This window comes from Gastrolobium bilobum, unplaced genomic scaffold, assembly GCF_033153095.1.
Source record: "Gastrolobium bilobum isolate Gb01-03AN ecotype WA unplaced genomic scaffold, APGP_CSIRO_Gbil_v1 utg714, whole genome shotgun sequence".
Lineage (NCBI taxonomy): Eukaryota > Viridiplantae > Streptophyta > Magnoliopsida > Fabales > Fabaceae > Gastrolobium > Gastrolobium bilobum.
Window position 1 is genome coordinate 295,500 of NW_026899261.1, and position 22,354 is coordinate 317,853.

General features: G+C 33.3%; 1 protein-coding gene across 2 annotated transcripts; it reads right to left on the minus strand.

Moving 5' to 3' along the window:
- Positions 1-2,578: 2,578 nt before the first annotated feature.
- Positions 2,579-9,938, minus strand: LOC133288910 (protein STICHEL-like 4). 2 transcript variants are annotated; one of them, XM_061486746.1, is made up of 8 exons: positions 9,391-9,938; positions 7,832-9,345; positions 7,489-7,708; positions 6,895-7,127; positions 6,579-6,705; positions 5,007-5,790; positions 4,439-4,502; positions 2,579-2,818 (listed from the first exon to the last, which is right to left on the minus strand). In XM_061486746.1, exons 1-8 carry the CDS (start codon positions 9,902-9,904, stop codon positions 2,726-2,728), a joined length of 3,549 nt encoding a protein of 1,182 aa, XP_061342730.1. In that variant the 5' UTR covers positions 9,905-9,938; the 3' UTR covers positions 2,579-2,725. The 2 variants fall into 2 exon arrangements, with proteins under 2 accessions (XP_061342730.1, XP_061342729.1); XM_061486745.1 differs by having other exon boundaries at positions 6,579-7,127; positions 7,832-9,938.
- Between the last annotated feature and the right edge of the window lie 12,416 nt (positions 9,939-22,354).

Sequence of the window (22,354 nt, forward strand, 5' to 3'; positions counted from 1 at the left end):
CGAAGAATTCGACCTATCACTCCCGCACTAAGCATATTGATGTGAGGTATCACTGGATCCGAGATGTGGTGGAAGGTGGAGAGCTCGAACTCGTCAAGGTGCACACTGACCAAAATTGGTCCGACATGATGACAAAGCCGGTTCCAGCAAGGAAATTTGAAGACTGCTGTGAAGGAGCCGGGTTGATGCTGAAGCTGACGCATTAAAGTCGGAGGGGGAGATTTGTTGGGCTTCCTCCTTCAATGCTAAGCCCAAGCCCATTGAGGGGTTTCCTAAAAACCCTAACCCTAGATCTCACCTCCTCTATATATTCATTAGTTGTGGGTGGAGGCTAGGTTAAGAGAATGAGTGAGAAAATTTGAGAGATAATTATTTGATTGTTTGAGCAAAGCTTTATGCTTTGCATTTGAGAGATCTCTAGAGAGAGTTTGAGTGAAACATCTCTACGGTAGTTTGATTATCACCATTGTTGGAGAGGTTGAGTTAACCACCACATTGGTGTATTTGATTCTTTGTAACCATTATTTTCATAGTGGATTCTTGATCTGGACTAGGTCCCGTGGGTTTTTACTTCTTCATTAAAGAAGGTTTTCCCACGTTAAAACTGGTTGTGTTTCCTTTCTCTCTCTCTCCTGTTTTTCGTTTTGATTTTTTCTCTGCGCTGCCCGACCTGGTAAAGTTCAGGCCGAGGTATTGTCGAGATCCGAGATCAAGATCGTGTTGACTAACTTCCGCACAAAAGGCCCCTGAGCCGAGTTCGAGGGAACTGAGTTCCCAACAAATATAACCACTTATCTTTTGTTGGTTGGTGTATTTATGTGAATAATATTTTCACTTATGATTTTCTTTATTTTTGAAGTTTCCTAAAGCCGATTTTGCCATTTGCTTCAAGAAAAGGGTTATCAGGACTTCAAGTTGAAAATCTATCTCTGCGTGTATTTGCTTGCCTTTGAAATGCCTCTCTTCTTTAAATGTCTTTAACAGTTGAACTTAAAGGAGGGAATTTTGTTTTGTTTCAGATGTGACTATTTTTGCTGGAGAATACACAAACCTGTTCGAGGCCAGATTCTTTTTATCATTTTCATTTTCCACTGAATTATGGGCTTTCTTCCATCGTGCCAATTCATCAATACTAAACTTGATTGATTGCTTGACTATCAAGTACACATGAAACAGATAAAAGAACTACGTTGTTTTTCTGTAAGTAGAATCAGAAAAGAATATGCTGCTGTTAATACATGGAGTATATCTAGCGCTTGAAAGATATTTTTTACCATTCACTCTTTCAGTCCTTAATTATTTTACTAATATAATTCTTTTGTTTTGTTGTTTCTAATACACAAAAGTTGGACGTGTTCCTTAGAAGAAGGACTAAGGGAAAAATTAATTGCAGTCATCATTTGATTGGAAAATGCCTATTAAGTCTGGACTCTTAGATATTAAAACTATTTATCTGACAAATGCCTTGCTCTTTCTTCAACAGTAGTGTTATTCTTCTGGAATTGCAGGCCTAAATAGTTAGCAAATTCTTCTTGAATTCTTTGCAAGTGTGGCTTCTTGGTTACAAGGGCCGTGACACTGGCCTCAAACAAGTTTTCCCTTTTAGCTCTACTTGAGAGTTTCTCAATTACACTCATGACCTTAAAAATACTACCATTAAGCTGGTGCAAGCCAATAATGCTAATGTCTGCTTCTGGTAGAGCAATCATTTAATCACTTAACGTATCTCCCATGATTTTGGAAGCCTCAATTTCTCTTGCATTTATTACTTTAGCTTAAAAAATTGACTTGTGCTAAATGGCAGGCACAATGGTGAAGTCAAGAATCAAGGCCTAAATAAAAAGATAGGCATGAAGCAGAATACAATTATTGATCAACTCATCTGCTTTTTTTTTCATATGATAAAACTATTTCCAACCTATAATATTCATTTTGGGACCAAGATTGATTTGACACTACAACTTCGAATAATTTGGCCATGGAAGCTTTTTGAAATGGATCTTTTCTGACTAAAGTGAAAGAAGGTACGTTCAGCAGGAAAGAAGTTGCAGGGGTTTCAAAATATGTATCCGCATCTAAGGAGATTCATTATAGAGCTGCACATGTAGTCATGCGACTACTTTTGCTTTAGTGATTTGAATGAAGGTGTAGCAGAATGATTAAATATGCATTGCTTTGTTAGTTTATGGGATTGTGTTAGTGAATTTGAAAGTGCAACAAGCAGATAGATGCTCAAGATATAGGGAACTGGATCACCGTTAGTGAAAGAGTCAACGGTTACTTAGATTTTTATAACAAATAAGCAACCTCATAACAGTCTACAAACTTGCAACAATTAACTCCCTTGAAGTGCACGTTACAGGAACTTAATCCATATTATTGCATTATCGAGGCCAATGATTTAGTAGTAAAGGTCCAATGAAAAACACTGCCCACAAACCAATAGTAATTGATAAAATTTTCAACAGAATCTGATTTTGAAATTTCCATCAAATTTGTGCTAGGAAGGAAAAGTAATCACCAAAATGGAATTTACTACTTTAACTACTCTCCTACATTTTCTTCAACTGATGTGTAACTACATGCTTTTATTCAATCAAATGAAAAGAAGAAAAATAGGCTTGAACCCATAAAATTTAACCCTATTAACACATCAGGAAAAGCCTGAATCTAAGGCATTACAAATGTCTATTGAATGAACCCCACCCTTGAAAGATTCTCTGAACTACCTTGGAGATTTTGTAGAGAGACATTTCCCACATGAGACAAGGTTCAGCAATGCACGTGGTTTTCGGGGTCGGATTTTCAAGCGTGACAGCTGCCAATGCAATTAAATACATGAATCATGTCCTCATATATAACAATGAAAAACATATAAATTGCAAAACAAACTCTAACATCATATTTAACATTAAAAACTTAAGAGAACTTCCATCGGTAAACCATGAAAATATTGGATATGTTACAACTGCAACACCACCAGGCTAATACAAACATAGTGCATAAAATCAATAAACATGCACAAGCACACACACCCAATCAAAACATCAAATCTTTTATGGTAGAATCGTTTGTCGTTATTAAGGATATAACTTAATGTCATTTTAGATTAAACGACGTCGTTTTGCTAAATAATTGATAATTTTTTATATTCTCTCTCCTCCACTTTCTCTCTCTTCCTAATTTTATGGAGGAGAGAGAATATAAAAAATTATCAATTAATATATATATATATATATATATATATATATATATATATATATATATTCTCATAATTGGTGATTTTTTATTTCTTAATTGTTTTGGTTTTTAATCAATGGCAAAGAAACAGAAAAATATATACATTCGCTGTGTTTTATTTACTCATTTCACTAAACTCAGTAGCCAACAACTTTTCCTTAAAATGTTTAAATATATTCTTGAAGGTGGTGAAATTATATTATAGGATGAACGTTGAGAAATATAATAATAATAAAATGAACACAACGTGGCACTTGAATTAATAGCCGAGCAAGAAACACAGGTAATACTATCGAAAGGAAAAACAAAATCATCCCATTAAATACTTGCTATATGTTGAGATATATAGTTCCACATTGATTGTTTGGACAACTAATGTGACCTTTATAAGGCCTTGGGCACTCCCACCCTTTGAGCTAGCTTTTGGAGTGGTGTATCCCAAGATTATTTATATGGTATCAGAGCTTGAGTGACTATAAGGTCATAGCCCAAAGGGCTCTTGCGTGAGGGGGCGTGTTGAGATATATAATCTCACATTGATTGTATGTAATGTGACCTTTATAAGGCCTTGGGCACTCTCACCTTTTGAGCTAGCTTTTGGAGTGGTGTATCCCAAGATTCTTTATACAGGGACTCAAAAGCTGAGCAGAATTACATCAGGTTCCAAAAATATATGCATGCACATCATCCCTGCTATGGAACTTATACTACGTTTGTAGTCTTGAGGACATTGCTACATCAAACTACACAATGCATGCTTTTATGAATAGTTTTTCAAAGTCAATAAGACTGTCAGAACAACAAAAACCAATTTAGTTAGACCTCTTAAAGCCCGAACCTTATATTAGAAAGAGACCCCCAGCTATCTCCGAATGAAAAATAAAACGATTAGATTAATAAGGATGCCCCTTCCTAATAGATGATCTAGCAAAGGTACAGTTCTGATTGCCATAAGATATTTCAGGTTGTATCAAATTCAAATCTAAATCTAATACTAGCTCAGTGTAGTATAACGTTAATATTGTGCATTCATGTGTTATGGCTTAAGAAAATTAGAATATAAATAAAAAATGTATGAATTATGGATCTCAAATATTTAAATATTTAGCAAGGAAGCCAGTCCTATAGCTAATTGGATTTTTTATTTTTTTGTAATTATTTATGCTTTTTAACAATAAATTTTAGCATCATGAATTACCTTCCGACAGGTTACTCTTGATGCTTTCCAGCATAGTAAGCTCCTTGATCTTGGCTCCAGTCTCCTAAGGAGTAAAAGATTATAGAATTAATAGGCAGTTATAACATAGACATTACTGTATTACTGAAACAGGATAACATCCAAATTCCAAAGCTCAATATTCCAAAATACTCACATCAACAATTCCTATCCCATACTGACTCATGATTGAAAAGGAAGGATAATCTTAACCTAGCATATAGTTCATGGAAACTCTTATTCAGTCTTCTTAATTATTCAATTCTACATTCCCGCAATACCTAGATTGCGGACTTTTACATGATTTTATTCCATCATAGAAAACTTGATATATTTTTAAAAATTTCAACTCACCTACCAGATGTGAAATATAGATATCCCGTGGTCCAGCATAAGACTACTAACACCTAGGTTAATTAAAATTTGGAAATACTATGTCCATTTGAGATTCCCATCCCCCTACCATCCTTAAGAAATTATGAGCCACATATCATCTCTAAAACTAGCTATAGTACACGACAAAAGAGAAAATGATGGAACAGAAACATACAGATTCTCTTGTTCAAGCTTTTCAGCAATAGAAACTGCTTTGCGTTTTGACCACCCACTTCGCTGACCTTCGGCCTGCTGGATTACATGAGCAAGGGATACCTTACTTCTTACAAGACTTTGACTATGACCCTGCTCCCTGAGCTTTCTGCGGTCTAAAACAATTGGCTTTTTTTGGGAAGCTGATGCATGTCCTATGCTTGTACCTTCTAGACTTCTATAAGGTGTTGCATGAGCATCAACCTGCTGCTCATTATTCTTGTGCTCCACTTGAGAAGCTGCCTCTTCTACAATTTCACCCCTTCTATTTCCAACAGAATCAGTTAGTTCACGACGAACTTGAGTGCCAACACCATTTAAGTCTGTAAGCTTTCTTCGCTCTAAAACAATTGGCTTTTTTTGGGAAGCTGATGCATGTCCTATGCTTGTACCTTCTAGGCTTCTATAAGGTGTTGCATGAGCATCAACCTGCTGCTCATTATTCTTGTGCTCCACTTGAGAAGCTGCCTCTTCCCACCTTCTATTTCCAACAGAATCAGTTAGTGCAGGATGAGCTTGAGTGCCAACACCATTTAAGTCTCTAATCTGGGACGAACCATCGTTGACAGCAGGCAATATAAGAGGCAGTTGAACAGCTGAGCCTTCATCTTTATTTGAATCACATCTAATTTCTATTGTTATAGAAGATCCAAGGATAGATTCAAATGCTTGTGAGATGGGACCTGTGAACCTCTCAGCAGTAGATTTGGTCTGTTGAGAACTAAGCATTAGCTGCACAGTTGGAGCTGCACAATAAAGTACCACCCTACCATTAGATAATTGATGAATGAACGTCAATGAGCAAAGCAAATGTTGGAGTGACATAGAAGCAACACTATAACAACAAATAACAATATCAATAAATTAAACAAGAAACAAAATAAGATTCAAAAAAAGGTCAACCAGTTAAATGGAAAAATAATGATGAATGAAATACATCATAAATAATACATGGAAATAGAGTGAACGACAAGCACTGAAAATAGAAAGCCCATTATTACTGTGAGTACAGCAGCATGTGCCGCATACTAACCATTCTTAACTTTATCATGAACTCTAAAATTCATAAAGAATGCTACCAGAACTGAATATTCAATCCACTATAATAGAAATACAATGCCCTTTAGTTGATACTATATTTAGGCAATCACATAAAAAGACCGGCCTATCCCCTAATTCTTCCCGCCCTTAAATTCATTAAAAACTAATGCATATTATATTAACATTGATTATAACATTACTAAAAGCTGAGCATCACAGGATTTTTAACCAATCTTAACTTTATAATGAACTCTAAAATCATTAAACAATGCTACCAGAACTGAAATTTCAATGATCTATAACAGTAATGCTAGGCCCTTTAATTGATATTACTACATTCAGTGCAATCACATGGGTAGAGTAGCATATTCCCTAATTCTTCCTGATCTCAAATGCATTGAAAAATTATCTGGGGGGGGAATTTTAATTATATCACTGCAAAAAATTATAAAATTGCATTGTTGAATAAGCATTGTGAAGATTTGATGTTCACCTGCCCCAAAACTAACAGAGATCAGCTTGCCTTCTTTATGCAAGAATTTTCTCAGACCAGTAATTGGAATCCTCTCAAGCACCTGTAACCATATCTCTTCAATTTCTTTATGGTTTTTACCAAAAATCTGCCTTTCATTCATCCTAATATTATTGGTGGCATGCGAATAAGTATGTTGAGGAGCAAAACCAGACACACTAAGTCTCCTTTTCTCTGAACTAAGACCCTTTGTCATACGATCTACTGAGCTTCCAGCATAGAAATTTTCTATTCTAGCATCCATTGATACTCGTCTCGCTTCATTAGGAATTTCAACAGGATTACCACCTATTCTAGCTGCTTCTCTCCCATCTGCATTTTTTAGAGCCAAGGGACTATGGTTGAAACTATTATCAGATGAAGTAGGCAACACATATTGCTGGTCAGGAGCAAGTTGAAGCAATGCAGCTGTCAACCACGTTAGCTTGTCATTGGACATCCTCAACTGCTTCTCAGCTTCAGATAAAGTTTTCAGAGCTTGGCGAAGCTTTTCCATGTCTTCTTTGGACACTGAGACAGAAACCAGCATAATCAATTAGTGGAAGTATAATAACGAAAAACATACTCATCAATATGAAACCAGATTAAGGCTCTCCTGTCTCCAGTCTCCACTCTGACAGAAATGTAAACCGCAAGTAAGACTAGACAAAATATTTATCAGGATAGACAGTTCTGGTAACCAAAAGATATATATATATATATATATATATATATATATATATAAGAGATGTTAAAAGAATGATAAGTTGAAATGGTGCAGTATTAAATATAGAGTTACTTCAGATCTGAGAACTAACATGATCATTGTCATTTCAGTTTGCAATAAATTGATAACTTGGAAAAATATCTACAAAAGAGATTTTTTACTCACATGGCTGTCTCCGGAAGAACTTCCTTCTTCGCCTTTCTTTTGTGAAATCATAGGTCCCAGCAAGTATATCAGTAATTACGGTAGCAAGTTGTGACATTAAAGCTAATGGCTCAACACCAGTTTCCATGATCACTCTCAAATTCTTCACAGTGTTAACTGTGTCTGCAGATAATGCCAAATCAAGCAGATCCACCAATTTCTCATCAGAGATAAGCCCTACCTGAAGATAGGATTTAACTTTAGAGCAATCCATGCATAGCCAATTAGAAATATTAACTGCAGTTTACAATAGAATTTAGCGTAAGCAGTGACGACAGAAACACAATAACAAATAACAACTTACCAGTTCCTGAACAAGAGGAACAGATATTCTCTGCCCAAGCAAACTAAGTTGTTCAAGGGTCATCTCAGCATCTCTCAATGATCCATCTGATCTTGATGCAATGAGTTTCATGGCATCCTTATCAATTTCTAGACCTTCTTTGGTTGCAATCCACTGCAGTGTATATATAATATCTGCATCCTTCAGCTTTGGGAAAAAGAATTTTTGGCACCTGGATATTATTATATGAGGCAAGACATCAAGACTAGAACTGACAAGCATAAAAACCACGCGCCTAGGTGCTCGATCTATGACCTTCGATATAGCATTCCAACAATCTGCTGACAGAGTATCACAGTCATCAAAAATAAACACTTTGTACTGTGACGGAAGCGGGGAAACAATCATACTGTCAAGTAGATCCATGATGCTATCAGAGTCAAAATTACTGACTGGACCAATTTCTCTTATATTTCTACTCTTGCCCATATCATGTGCTATGCAATAATTGCAAAAGCCACAAGGTTTTGGGTGTTCTGAAGAATTGCAATTCAAAGCTCTGGCAAATATGCGAGCACAGGAAGTTTTTCCAGTGCCATGGGGACCATAAAACACATATAGCAATCCAACTTTCCTTCTCATTACTGCATTTGAAAGAGCTTGTGCCACTAAATTCTGTCCAACCATATTTCTGAATGTTCGCGGCATATATTTTTGTGTTAGGCTTTGGTGTCTACTACGACGATTCCCTCTCAACTTGTGCTGGTTGCCAGATCTAGCTTCAGAAGCAAGGTCAGAATCGATATCATGCTTGAACAAATTATCACCAAAGAGACCTAGTTCCCCAGAATAATCGTGGTCCCAACAAGCATTTTCAGTGCTTCCATGAGATCCAGATGCCTCAGGTAGTAAAGGTAGTACCTCAGCATCAGATTTAGTACACGAGCTTGATTGCTCGGATGCCAAAGGCATCTCAGAAATATTTCTTCCATTGGCATTTAATGTCCCTTTCTTTAACCTAGAGTCAGATAAACCACAAGAAAAACTTCTCCCAGCCATGTCAAGGATTGTTTTACCTCTATGATGAATTCTGGACCAATTCCAAGGAATGCCGCACCCATTTTTTGGAGCTCTAGTAACATTTTCATCTGCATAATCATTAACCTCCTCCGAGTGATATTTGGGGAGAGTTGTACCCTGAGCCAATGAGTTGGAAGCCACAGACAATTCATTCTCAGCTCCAATATCTCTTGATGATGTAGCAACCCGAGCTCTTCTTGTGTTTCGAAATTTACGCCTTTTTACTCTATTCATTCCCCTGCCATGACCATGTATGCCGGCCTCTGCCTCCTCAATAATTTTCCCCTGTCTTGGATACCTTCCTCGAAAATGAATGTTTGATGATGCTAAATCATCACTATCCAATGGAACATCGTTCAGCTGCTCAGAAAGGGTCTTAACTTGAACATCCTGAACATTCTTCCCCCGCTGTCTGCTCCTTCTCTCTTTAGATTCAGAATGCCTTGAAATAACATCTTCAGCCAAACTTTTGCCAGCTTGATTGAGAGGTTGCTCTTGACTAACATCCAAATAATCAGGCCTATCACTCTTCCTACCAGTTGCTTCTCTCCCAACTCTCCTCCCATCGCCCATTACACTCGTGCTACCACGTTCACTAGTTGCCAGTACCCCATCATTACCCCTACTAGCCTCACCTGAAGCAGCTCTTGATGTACCTAAATTCACCAAGGGTGGTGAGGTTCCAGACAATCTCCTCCCTTCCTTCCTGCGCTCAACACCTACAGACCTTCTTCCCCCCTGAACCATGGCATCATTTTCAACTCTTCTGAAATGTACATCAGCTACAGAAGGTGAGTGCCATGATGGAGGACTCGCAGAAGGGTCCCTGAGAGAGCGTGATCTTTGCAGCACAACAAGATCCCTCATGATTGACCTATCAGCCAGTATGGGGCTGTTCTTGTGCATGTGGTTCTTCAAGTGAATACAATTTGTTAAATGGATGTGGTTGCGTAGATGATCACTAATATCACCATTGGCATCCTTTAGTACCCTATTGCGGACAGCCCGAGTCATGATCAGAGTATCAACCCATATGACAGCATAAATTCCTCTAAATTTAGGAAACAAAGCAGAATATCTCTCATTTTTGCCTGTAATTGTGCCAGTATTTCATAATTATGGCAGCAAAAAGCAAAAACAAAAGGAAAATGCTTAATCAATTCTGAACACCCACTAATTACGTGGAAACGCCAAAACAAGGCAAGATTTCAAAATCACCAAAAGGGAAACAGCGACTCTCATGGTCATTTATCCCACGAAGGAAGCTAACACTAAGAACCAACAAGATTCGACCCAATTAACGAAACACCCTTCAAGAGGAATCATTAATGACCAAACTTCCCACGAGATACTCCATAAACAAGACCCAATAATTGAATCAAACAGAGTGGCAAAAGGACTGAACTTTGTGAACCAGACCAGAGTGCTGCTACCGACTATAAGCAGCTTTAGACACCACAAGGCACAATCTTGAGATTAGACCATTCAAGCAGAAGAGAAGAAGCCAAGAACCCTTCTCAAAGCTCAAGTGCAGTCAAAGTAACCAATCAATCACAGAAAGAACCACACTGTTTGGGGAAATGAGAGGGAGATAATGAAGCAGAGGCACAAAGAACATGATATGACATTTACAAAAGGGGGAAAAAGAGAGAAAGAAGGTGTATCAAACAAAAAGCTAGAAGGCAAACACCACAATCACCTGAATCAGAAAAAGGAAGGTGACCCAGATCTCTGAGCAAGCTTCACATGCACTTCACGAGGGGCTTCTTTGGTGGCCAAGAAAACGATAGTCTTAATCCAACCCATGACAATAGTAGAGAGAGAAACAGAGCTTAGACAGTGAAAGCAAAGAAGAGAGTGAGAGTGAGAGAAATGGGGGGGGGGGGGGGGTATGGGTTGTAAGATCCGTTGTAGTAGACAGTCTCAGACACAATTCTGGTAACATAAGACACAATGCCAATAAAGCGGTGTTGTCCATTTGCTTAGCATGCATATATATATATGATTATTTTTGAAAAATATAAAATGGGTCGTTGAATATTTTTGACTGCTTATTCATCTCAAAAGAAAATAATTATTGGGTTTTTGTGGATTGGAGGGGACCAATGAAACCCGTCCCGTTGAAATTCCACGTTGTTGTTTGTTTAGAGTTGGACATTTCTTCTCACTCTTTTTATGTTAGAGTAGACTTTATTTCCATTTTGAATTTCATATTGATGCCATGGTTTGAATTGATGCCATTTTAAGGCGGCATCAATATATAGTATGATCATGTATAAAATATCAATAATAAATCTTTTTTCAATAGGGAGGTTATATGTATAAACTAAATAATTTATAAATTCTTACAACCAAAAATCTTAAAAAATTATTTATTTTCGTCAATCTAACGGTTATAATTTATTAAGAATTAATAATTAATAAGTGTGACTCAATAAATTATAACCGTTAAATTTACGGAATTCAATGGTTAAGATTAAGTTGTAAAAGTTTGTAAACTATTTAGTTTATAAATATAATATTCTTCATATATATCTATATATATATATTAGGATCCTTTGACACCAAATCCTAATCGTTGATTTTCGCCAATCAACGGTTATCATTTATTGAGAATTAATAGTAATTAATAAGTTTGATTCCCAATAAATGATAATCGTTGATTGGTAGAAATCAGTGGTTAGAATTTGGTGTTAAATTTCAAAATTTGACACCGGTGTCAAAGGATCCTATCCCTATAATTTATATATATATAGAGAGAGATAGGATCATTTGACACCGGTGTCAAATTTTAAATTTGACACCGGTGTCAAATTTTAAATTTGACACCTCATCTGATAACCGTTAGATCAATGGTGTTACATGCTTGCAAATCAGAGTCGTTGATCTTTTTTGATCTAACGGCTCTCAGATGAGATGTCAAATTTGAAATTTAAGACTGGTGTCAAATGATCTTATATCATACATATATATGTATATGGGGAGGGTTCTTTTGACTCCAGAGTAAGACTTTTAAGTCTTATTCCAAATCTCAGCTGTTGATGGACGGAAATCAACGGTAGTCATTAATAGTATAATTAATAATTAATTAATTAATATAACTTCCTAAATTATAACCGTTGGATGGACGAAAATCAACGGTTAGGATAGAGAGTAAGACTTATAAGTCTTACTCTTGAGTCAAATGATCTCTCTTCATATATATATATATATATATATATATATATATATATATATATTGTTTACAAATTACATTATATATTTTCGAGAATGCATTCTTAATCGAGCCTATTTTCGAAAATACATAGTTGAGTTTGTATGATATTTCAAGTTAGTGCCAAAAAAAAATATTATATGATGTTTCCACATTATGTTTGCACCAAGTTCAAGTATAAATTATTTTAATTACAATAAAATTATGGTGTGAGTATCAGTGGCATAGGAGAACAAATTTTATTCTTTTGATGAGATTCTAACATAACAGTTTGTAAAAACAAAAAAACAGAGAGTAAAATACTTCATATTCTCTAAGCTATTTTTCACGAAATGTCTAAATGTAATCATAAATAGTGATTATACATCTGTACCCAAGAAAAAAAATGTCATAAATCAAAAAGTTTTTTTTTTTTTTTTTTGGATATTCATAAATCAAAAAGTTTGTTGATTGATTTTCAATGTCCCCCAGTTGTATGCCTTTAATTCCTAGAACGGCCTAGTAATGTGCGGAAACACAACATATCAATATCATAATATGATATGACTTTAGTTAGTTGCTGTTTTTTTCTACTTGGCCAATTTCCATGGACAAATTATTTGGTAGGTGGCTGCTCAACTCTGCAAGTTTGCATTAATGGCATTTTGATGCCTACCTGTAGCGAAAATATAGGTATGGTATGAATAGCATGTCGTAATATCAATGTTTTGAATTCCGTTCTTCTTTATACTTTTTTTTTTATAAGAAATTGCAGTGTCTCCTGACTCCTTGTACCGTTATATGCATTGGATACTTTATCTGCACATGTCATTTTGTCCTATTTTAACCCCTTTAATATTAAATATACACGAAATCATAGAGAGAGACCTTTTTTTTTCAATTCTTTCTCTTATTTTGGATAACCGAAACATACAAGTTTCCACCATTAGTTGAGTTAATCAATGCGAAAATAGAATAGAAGTAATTATGTTCCACATGTGATAATTCTTGAAGCTTCATTGTCATTTGTCGCCTGGTTCATCAAGAAGAAAGTTTGACCGTGATTAAGGAAACATATTAATGACTGAATTAAGCGTTTTATTATACAAATTAAAATCCATTTTTTGGTCCAAAAAGGGTTGAGAAAGCAAATGACCCGATCAAGACCTTTTTTTTCCTTAAAATATTTTTAAACAATAATGGCCCAACAGATTCATTTGAGAAAAGGAGAGAAATGGAATAATACGAGGAAAAGCAATTGAAGAATAAAAAAAAGTATCTGAGTGGCCACGAGTATGGTAGTTAAAATCAGAATTTTACTTAAAATTGAAAGGAAGATAAAAAATCGTAAAATATAAAATTTTAACGTAAAAAAAATCATAAAAATTAATAAAATTATTTGAAATTTTGATAAAATCATTTTAATTAAAAAATATCTTAAAAATATAGATTTAAATCAAAATTTTAATTACGTTGCCACAAGAACTCATAGACCACTTGTCAACGTCACCATCCATCACTTGACATTCAACGAACTTATCATCGTGGCTGATGTTTCAGAAGGAGCATGAATTATTCTGAATCTCTGCTTGTCATCATGCTGAAAGAAAAAAAAAAGGTAATTGGTCAATTATCGGTTAATTTTGTGTGACTTAATTCTAAAGATATTAATGAATACGAAGAGATTTGCGGCTTATAATTTTATTTGGATCGAACTGTATTAGTGGAGTAATCGATAAATTAATAGATAATATAAAAAGTAAATATTAATTTGTACGAGAATTATATCCTGTCCTTTTAATTTACGGACGTCTATGTTAAGTGATGGCGATATTCTACATTTTAAGAATTAAGACTACACATTTATTGACATTGGGACCTTTATGAATCTTTAAAAATTTAAAGCAGTACATTTGTCTTCTCTTAAAATTAAACTTCCTCGACAATACAGTACTATAACCCTGATTTCTGTCTAACCATAATTGACCTCTTAACCAAAATCCGAAGGGAAAATATATATTTGTCTTAATGTGGCACATTTTCTGAGTACAAGAGTTCGAAATTTATCAAAAATACCAATGTTATTAAAATTTGCTTGGTCATTGCTTCGGTTAAGGTACTGGGTCATTGGATCAACCAGTGGATCACTGGTTCAACCGCATGACTCGATAATTATATGTAATTTTATAATTTATATTAAAAAATATAAAAATACTCAAATATCTAAAAAAATGATAAAAAAAATCAAATATTTTAATATAAAAAATAATAAATCACATATTATTATCCAATAAAAAATCAAACAAAAATATAATGATCGTGATACGGGACTTTAGGTTCAGAAAATGACATCTCTAACTATAAATCAAATCAAAATTTTCTGCATAGTGCATAATTGAAGTAATATTAGTGTTGTAGGTACATAACTTATGTAAGTCAATAAGTAAAAAAATATTCAAATATGTCCATTATGATTCTTTTTTTGAAAAAATTAATTTGAATTTTTTTTTTTTGAGACCGAGTAGGATCACCGGGTCACCGATTTTCATAAAAATTGGCCAGGTCGAACCGGGTCACCTGTTCTCATAAAAATTGACCTATCAAATATATTTTTGTGAGGTTGAAGACATTATATGTGCTAGCTACACGAATTAATAATGCTCTTAATTAGTCAATGTTGTCTGTAATTTCATTTTTGGTGGACTTTATACCGTGCGTTACATAAGGCTTTATAGTAGTGTTAATAAAATCGGACCAACTCGGCTGGGTCGATTCGGGAACCGATAAATCGATCATATAACCGGTTCGATTGAAGCAACGAACCGGCCATGTATTAGAACCGATACGACCCAGTCTGACCCAGCCGATTTTCATAAAAACTGGTGACCCGGTTACCCGGCCCGGTCTAAAAAAAAAATCATAAGGGATATATTTGAATATTTTTTTGCTTGTTGACTTACATAAGTTATGTACCTACAACACTAATATTATCTCAATTATGCACTATGCAGAAAATTTTGATTTGATTTATAGTTAGAGATGTCATCTTCTGAATCTAAAGCCCGTATCACGGTCATTATATTTTTGTTTGATCTTTTATTGTATAATAATATATGATTTATTAATATTTAAACAAAAATCACAAAAAATTCAAATATTTTAATATAAATTATAAAATTACATATAATTATCGAATCATACAATTGAACCAATAACTCACTAATTGAACCAATGACGTAATACTTCGACCGGATCAATGATCCAGTCAGTTTTAATAACATTACTTTATAGTATCAAATTAATATGTAGCAATGACAGGTGTGTCATATCGTCTAACCAATTTTTGTTGGAACGAGTGTAATAATTTTTAAATATTGTCTGAACAAAAACGACATACCAAAATCACAAAGTACTTTCTCATTTACGTGTGTTGTGCCACATGTGCGCCCAAATGGAAGATATCACCATATGAGAAATCATAAAAGCTCCAAATTTCTATGCATGAAGGAATGGATGTGACTGAACTTTGATCTAACATAGTTGTTCTCTTCAGATGTTCAAACTGTTTAACGGAAATATGTTATGTTATGGACCACATTCCTGAATCTCTGTCTGAGCAAACCCACATGACTTTTAATGTCTGCTGTACCCTTACCAAATTAACAGAGAGTATTAAGTGCAGTCTTTAGAGAGAATAATGCTTCCAATAGTTTAGACGATTGTCTTTAAGTAATTTTTTTTTAATCTTTTGCTATAGAAAAATGGGACTTATGTATTAGATGGGTCATTATCGGTGGTCCACTTGAAAGTGGCAGTGCAGTTGGTGATATCTCTTTACGAAGAAATATAATGATACGATGCAGCGGAAAGTTAGGAAATAGAGGAAGTTAATATGCCAATGAAACAAAATATTTTTTTATCGACTTCTATAAACAGATGGTAGTGACATATATGGGACCACTTAAATTTAATCCACACTTTAAAATTTAAACCCACATAGATATGTAAAAGAATCAAAACAATTAACCTCCAATGATAGCTCAGTTAGCAACTCAGCTCCTAAGAGTTTGCTGTCAGGGTTCAAACCCTGTTTCAAACAAATTCTTAGAAAAAAAATTTGTACCTCTCTCCTCGAGTGAGGAATTAGTTTATGCACCCGCTATTTCAATAAAGGGTTAGTCTATAGGCCGTATCTCGATGACAAGGTGACCGGAGGAGGTTGGATAGGGGATATCTCCAAGTTATACAATAAAAAAAAAAAAAAGCAATTTAACTGCACTTAAAAAAAATTGATTTTTGAAAATAAAACAAAAAATCGATCTTTAAAAACTAGTTAATGAATTGAATTTGTTTTTTAAAAACCAGTTCATGAAATAAATTATTTTTTTACTTCTTCTCTTCTTTTTTATTTTCTTCACTATTTAGTGCATTCTTTTTTTATTTTTAATTTATCATTTTAGTTTTTTATTTTTTTTATTTTTTTTATTTTTTTTATATAGTTTTCTCTCTTATTTTAATTTTATTTTTACTTTATTTTATTACATTTTTTTATTGTTTACTGTCTTTTTAAATTATAGTATCATTTATATTTTTAATTTTTATCCCCTTTTTAAATTGTTTATATTTTGAACTTTTTGAATTTTTTTGTTATTTATATTTATATTTTTTATTTTCCTCAATAATTTCATACTTTTCATTTGGGTTCAGAATTGATTTTGAGCCAAATTTGTACTTTTCATTTGGATTTTGAACTGATTTTAAAAATCAGTTCACAACTATTTTGAACTAGTTCTAGGGGTGTGCATAAAAATCAAAAGACCTGAACTACACTATAATTACATAAATTAATTTTTAAAAATCAGTTCATGAATTGAACTGATTTTTGAAAAACCAACTAGTTTATTTGTCAAATTGTTTTTTCTTCTTCTCTTCTATTCTTTCATTTTTTATTTTTATCTCTATTTTTCTTCTCTTATTTATTTATTTAATGTCTTATTATTTTTATTATGTCATTTCTTTTTTTTTTATTCTTACTTTTCTTTTCTTTCCTATATATATTTTTTTCTCTTATTTATCTTTACTTTTACTGTATTTTATTTTATTTTTCATTTTAATTCTTTATTTTTATTTAGTTTCTCAATTGGTTCATCCTTTGGACTACATCTGGTTCGAGCACTTGGCGAACCCTATTAAAGGGGCAGCTCTCCCAAATTCTTTTTTTTTTCGTTCCCAAGACTCAAACTCGAGACCTCTAGTTAAAGGGCAAATTTGCTTCATTGTTTTTTAAATTATAGTATCATTTATATATTTAATTTTTTTCCTCAATCTTTTCATTTTTTCATTGGGTTCAAAACTAATTTTTAAAAACAGTTTAGAACTGTTTAACTAGTTCATAATCAATTCCAAACTAGTTCAAAAAAATAAACCGATTCATTTCTTTGAACCGAATTGGTTTTGCATTTCAGTTCTCTGAACTGAATTATTTATTCCAATTGAGTTTAGTTTGACAAAGAAAATCTAACTAAACTGAATTGTGCACACCTTTAAACTTAAAACCTTCAAAACTCGAAACTATCTGTATGTTATGTTTGGGACTCATGGAGCTCCCCAAATATAATTTGGAGCCCTAAGAGTTACTTTCATCCTACCAAGTTTACATTTATAGAGTTACACCCAAATCTCAAACACCCGCGAGTCATTTCCACAAAGTGTAATGGGGATTGCCCAAAGCAAAAGAATAATATTACGCCAGTAGGGCTAGCCTAATGGTTAGGGGGTTGGGTAGTGGATAATAGGTGCTGTGTTCAATTTCCAATATATTAAAAAAATTAATATTACAATCAGAAAAAATAGATGCATTAGGTCTCAATTAAATTTTTTTATATTTTATTTTGCAAAATATCAAAATTGTACAGAATATTTAATTAAGAAAATTACGGTTAGTCAATTTTAATTTTTAAGTCTTTTATGACTGTCTTTGTTTAGCCAAGTTTTTACAAAATTATGAGGGCTATTTTAGATATTTTTATTTTTGAATAAAATCTAATTTCAATAAAAAGGGATTTTGTAATTGATAATGTCAATAAATTATTAGATCGAGCAGTTTTCACAAAGCTAAAACTATAACTATTAATTAGAGTGCAACTTGTTTACCAAAAAAAAAGTAGAGTGCAACTCTTTTTTTACTGATCCTTATCCACCAAGTTAAAATGCAAAGTGTTGTAAATGTAACAAATTAAGGGGATAAATTACATTTAATTAATCTAATGGATGCATGATTCGATTCAATTTAATCACCTTTTATCTATCTCATCACACTTATGACTTTAAATTAAATTTGAACATGGGACACTAATTTTCTAAGAAAAAAATGTGACATTAAAGATACCGAAAAAAATCGAGACATTAAAGATACCTAACACACATAGCCTATTCATCCAGACTATTTTTTTTTTCAACTGATTTATTAATTAATCGACTAGTTTGATTCGAGCATGGTCGAATGTATATAGGAGACGAGGGTTGACTTTTTCAGTACCATTTAATGGACTCAAGTCAAGATAACTAATTGACGAAAACATATTAATTCCTTAATCCTTACCACTTGAAACAATACGTTATTGATTATCCAAATTGTCTAGATCTTGAGTTGAAAATACTTTTTCACACGAGGATAATCTTGGTTATGATTTCTTGCTTAAATTTATTTTAAAACATGATCTTAAGAATTCATTATGATGTGATTTTATTAATTAGTCACTTCCCTCACCGTGAACCGTTCCAAATTGGAACGTGATGCTCTTGATGAAGAAGAAGATGGTCAGAGACGGAAAAAAAGGCCAAGGAAGGTTCAAGTCAAGGAGAGCCTTAATTAGGGAGGAATATTTCAAGTTCACCACTTAATATCATTATCCATGTGTATGAATAAGAGGATTTTGATCATAAGTCTACAAAACTTATGACTCTTAGGTTTCAGTACTTGATGAAGTTGAATATTGTATGTGTTGGAATAGAAGGATTGTGTATTGATGTGAAGTTCAAAAAAGATTGAGAAGAAATTGTTTCGTTGAATTAAGAAGTCAATCTTGCAATGTGTATTGATATGTAAATTTTTATTTGTTAATTTTCGTTGAAATATGCACTTTTGTGTATTTAATGTATTGATTAATGAGATTTGATTTTGATATGTTGTTTATTTTGATTATATTTTTTTATCAAGTGCAATAAAAAAAATTGGTATTAATTTTGTAGAGGTAAGTTTAAAAAAAAATCTAAATTTTTTTGACGGAAATTGTTTTTCTGTCAAAAATCATTACATCAATTTTCAACAGAAATTCATTGATTTTCCGTCAAAAACTTTCGTCGGAATCCATTTTCTGTCAAAAACTTTTACAATAATTTTCGACGAAATTTCATTGATTTTTTCGTTGAAATTTTTTGACGGAATATATTTTTTGTCGAAAATCTTTACATCTATTTTCGACAGAAATTCATTCATTTTTCGTCGAAATTTTTGGACGGAATTCGTTTTTCGTCGAAAACTTTCGACGGAATTCGTTTTCCGTCGAAAATCATCTCAACAATTTTTGACGGAATTCCATTGATTTTTCGTCGAAAATTTTGGACGGAAATAAATTCCAACGAAATTTTTTTACAGATTCTCTAATTCTGTCGAAAAAATTATTATCAACGAAGAAAAATTCGACGGCCTGAATTCCATAAAAAACAAACGACGAAATTTTTATCATTTTCATCGGAACTTTTCCGTCGAAAAAATGGACTTTTCTAGTAGTGATAATAGTTTGCTCATTTATTTGCTTGGATTATAGTTATAAAATGTAGATTATAGTTTATAAATCATGACTTGATTCAACACAAAAATAATTTTTTTCACTTTTATTCAAATAATAATTTAAAACTAAAATCATATCATGAACACTTATAGGTTCGAGTGATAACAAATACTATTCCTTTTTTTATAGCCAACAGAGCCAGAGCCCAAAAAACAAAAACAAAAACAGAATACCAAAACAGAAACAGAAATTACTGGATCACCAGAGCTCGCAGTCTTCTCACTCTAGTAAGATCAGCCAGATAAATAACGTGAATGTCAGGTGATGGTTCTTCACAAAAAAGATATTGCACAACCTCATCATGCTCCAAGATAAAATTTGTCATCCAATCCGCACAAGCATTTCCTTCCCGGAACTTGTGATTGAAACTAATCGATCAATCTTTCTGAATCCATGCTCGTATCCGAGAAATCAACTTACTCTCACGAGCTGCTGCACCCTGGGAGGTGAGCACAGTGATAACACAAGTTGAATCACTTTCAATTATAACATTACGGTGACCAGAATTCCAAGCTAATTCCAGCCCGCGAAGCACACCCCGCAACTCTGCTCTAAAAGAACTACAAGTCCCAAGTTTATAAGCAAATCCACCCAACCATCTCCCTTGAGAATCTCTCATAACCCCACCACAAGCAGCTATGCCAGGAGCTCCACGAGCAGCACCATCTGTGTTAACCTTAACAAATCCCAAAGAAGGAAATTGCCAAGAAATGTCAACATACATTTTTCTGCGAACAGCTGAATGCTCATTTCCTTTTAGTAATGCATTGGGTTTAGGTTTTATGAATTATAAAAAAAAAAAAACTCTTAGAGACCTTTGTCCCTTGAGTGTGTTTATTTTTTTAGAATTTTTATAATTATTGTGGGTTACAATTAATTGTACTTTTCTTATTTTAACAAAAATAGGCTAAGTCATGATTTGTATAATAGTGTTATAAAACGCGCGTAATTAAATAATTTTTTTGTTTGTGTTTAGATATCTATAACAATGATTAGTGTTGGTAATAATGTAAGCCTAACGAATTGACTCATGATGAGAATGGACTAAGGTTAATAAGTTTGGTTATGTCTCATTTGTATTCACGGTACGTTGTAAAACAATTGTTATATAGCTTGCCTCATCGATAATTATGAACAGTAAGTGGTGTGAATTGCAAAGAAATCATATCTTTCAAATCTTGTATTTTATTTGAGTAAACAAAATAACCTTTTAAAATACCAAGAATTATATATTCATATTCTCCACACACACAAAAATTATATATTCAACAAATAAGTCTAAACATTTGATATTCTAATTTCATATAATTTTATTTTTACTCACACACCAAACTTAATTTGAGTTAGTTGAAGCGCAAAACTATTTTTAATTATTGAGGTCTTAATAAGAAAATAATAAAAATAATGAAACCATATTCAAGTAAAATTCAGTTATAATTTTCCTAACCATGTTGTTTATTAAAAAAAATATCAATTTGCATACCCCAAACTCGTGTTTGAAGTGTGGAAACAATAATCCACACATGCTATAATTATTGAGAAGAGAACATATTCCGAACAATGACCAAAATAAAGCTAGGCACTCGGGACTTAAGACCATTATCCAGTGTCCATGCTAATGACGTAGACGCCACTTTCGAAAGCCTATCCTTAAAATTTGTACAGACTAGGAAACATAAAATCGTGCGGTGGCTACCCGGAGTCCGGACAACATGAGAGGGAATATTGTGTGGAAAACTATGATATTCGTGAGTAATTAATGGTTATAAATAATATGGAGTGTAGTTGAAAATGGTAGTGTCATAGAACGAGAATAGACTACTAAATAATAGTAACTCACTTGATGATAGAAAATTAAGCATGTAGGATAAAAGTATGTATTTGATCCTCTCTAATATTATTTTTAAAAAATTTAAAGCTTTAATTTCGGGATTCACCAAGAATCAGACTAATCACGAAAGAATTAATTAATTAAAATATTAAAAAAAAACGAGGATATAGTTGAAGTCGGTGACAACTTGTATTGTGTAAATCAGAAAGTAGTTGAAAAGAGGACATGAAGTGTATGTTGCTTTGAACTTTTTTCTTAGTCGGTGGACGGTGTGTGGTTGAACTTTTTTCACTGAGTACTGTGAGATTCGTAGGTTCTATTAATTACCAATGTTCACAAATACAAATTACTAGACGATGTCGGAAGGTTAATGTACCCACTTGCCGTAATGTGAGTCTCAATCGTCCTGTACAAGGGCATCAAAACTAAGCATGAATTCAAGAAAAATAAAAGTGATCGATTTGATTTTATTACAGGAATGTTACGTTTTTAGAAAAGTTAATAATTATATTTCTAAGTTCTAATCTGCTTTAATAGAGTTTGAATTATGCATACCCGTCTAAAAAAGAGGACAATTAATTATAAGA

Excerpts from the sequence above, each read along its gene's own strand:
- LOC133288910 (XM_061486745.1), bottom strand. The coding sequence starts at position 9,904 with ATGACTCGGGCTGTCCGCAATAGGGTACTAAAGGATGCCAATGGTGAT. Across the intron at positions 7,709-7,831 it reads TTCCTCTTGTTCAGGAACTG|GTAGGGCTTATCTCTGATGA; the intron begins GTAAGTTGTTAT and ends TCCTATCTTCAG. Across the intron at positions 5,791-6,578 it reads CTCTGTTAGTTTTGGGGCAG|CTCCAACTGTGCAGCTAATG; the intron begins GTGAACATCAAA and ends TTTATTGTGCAG.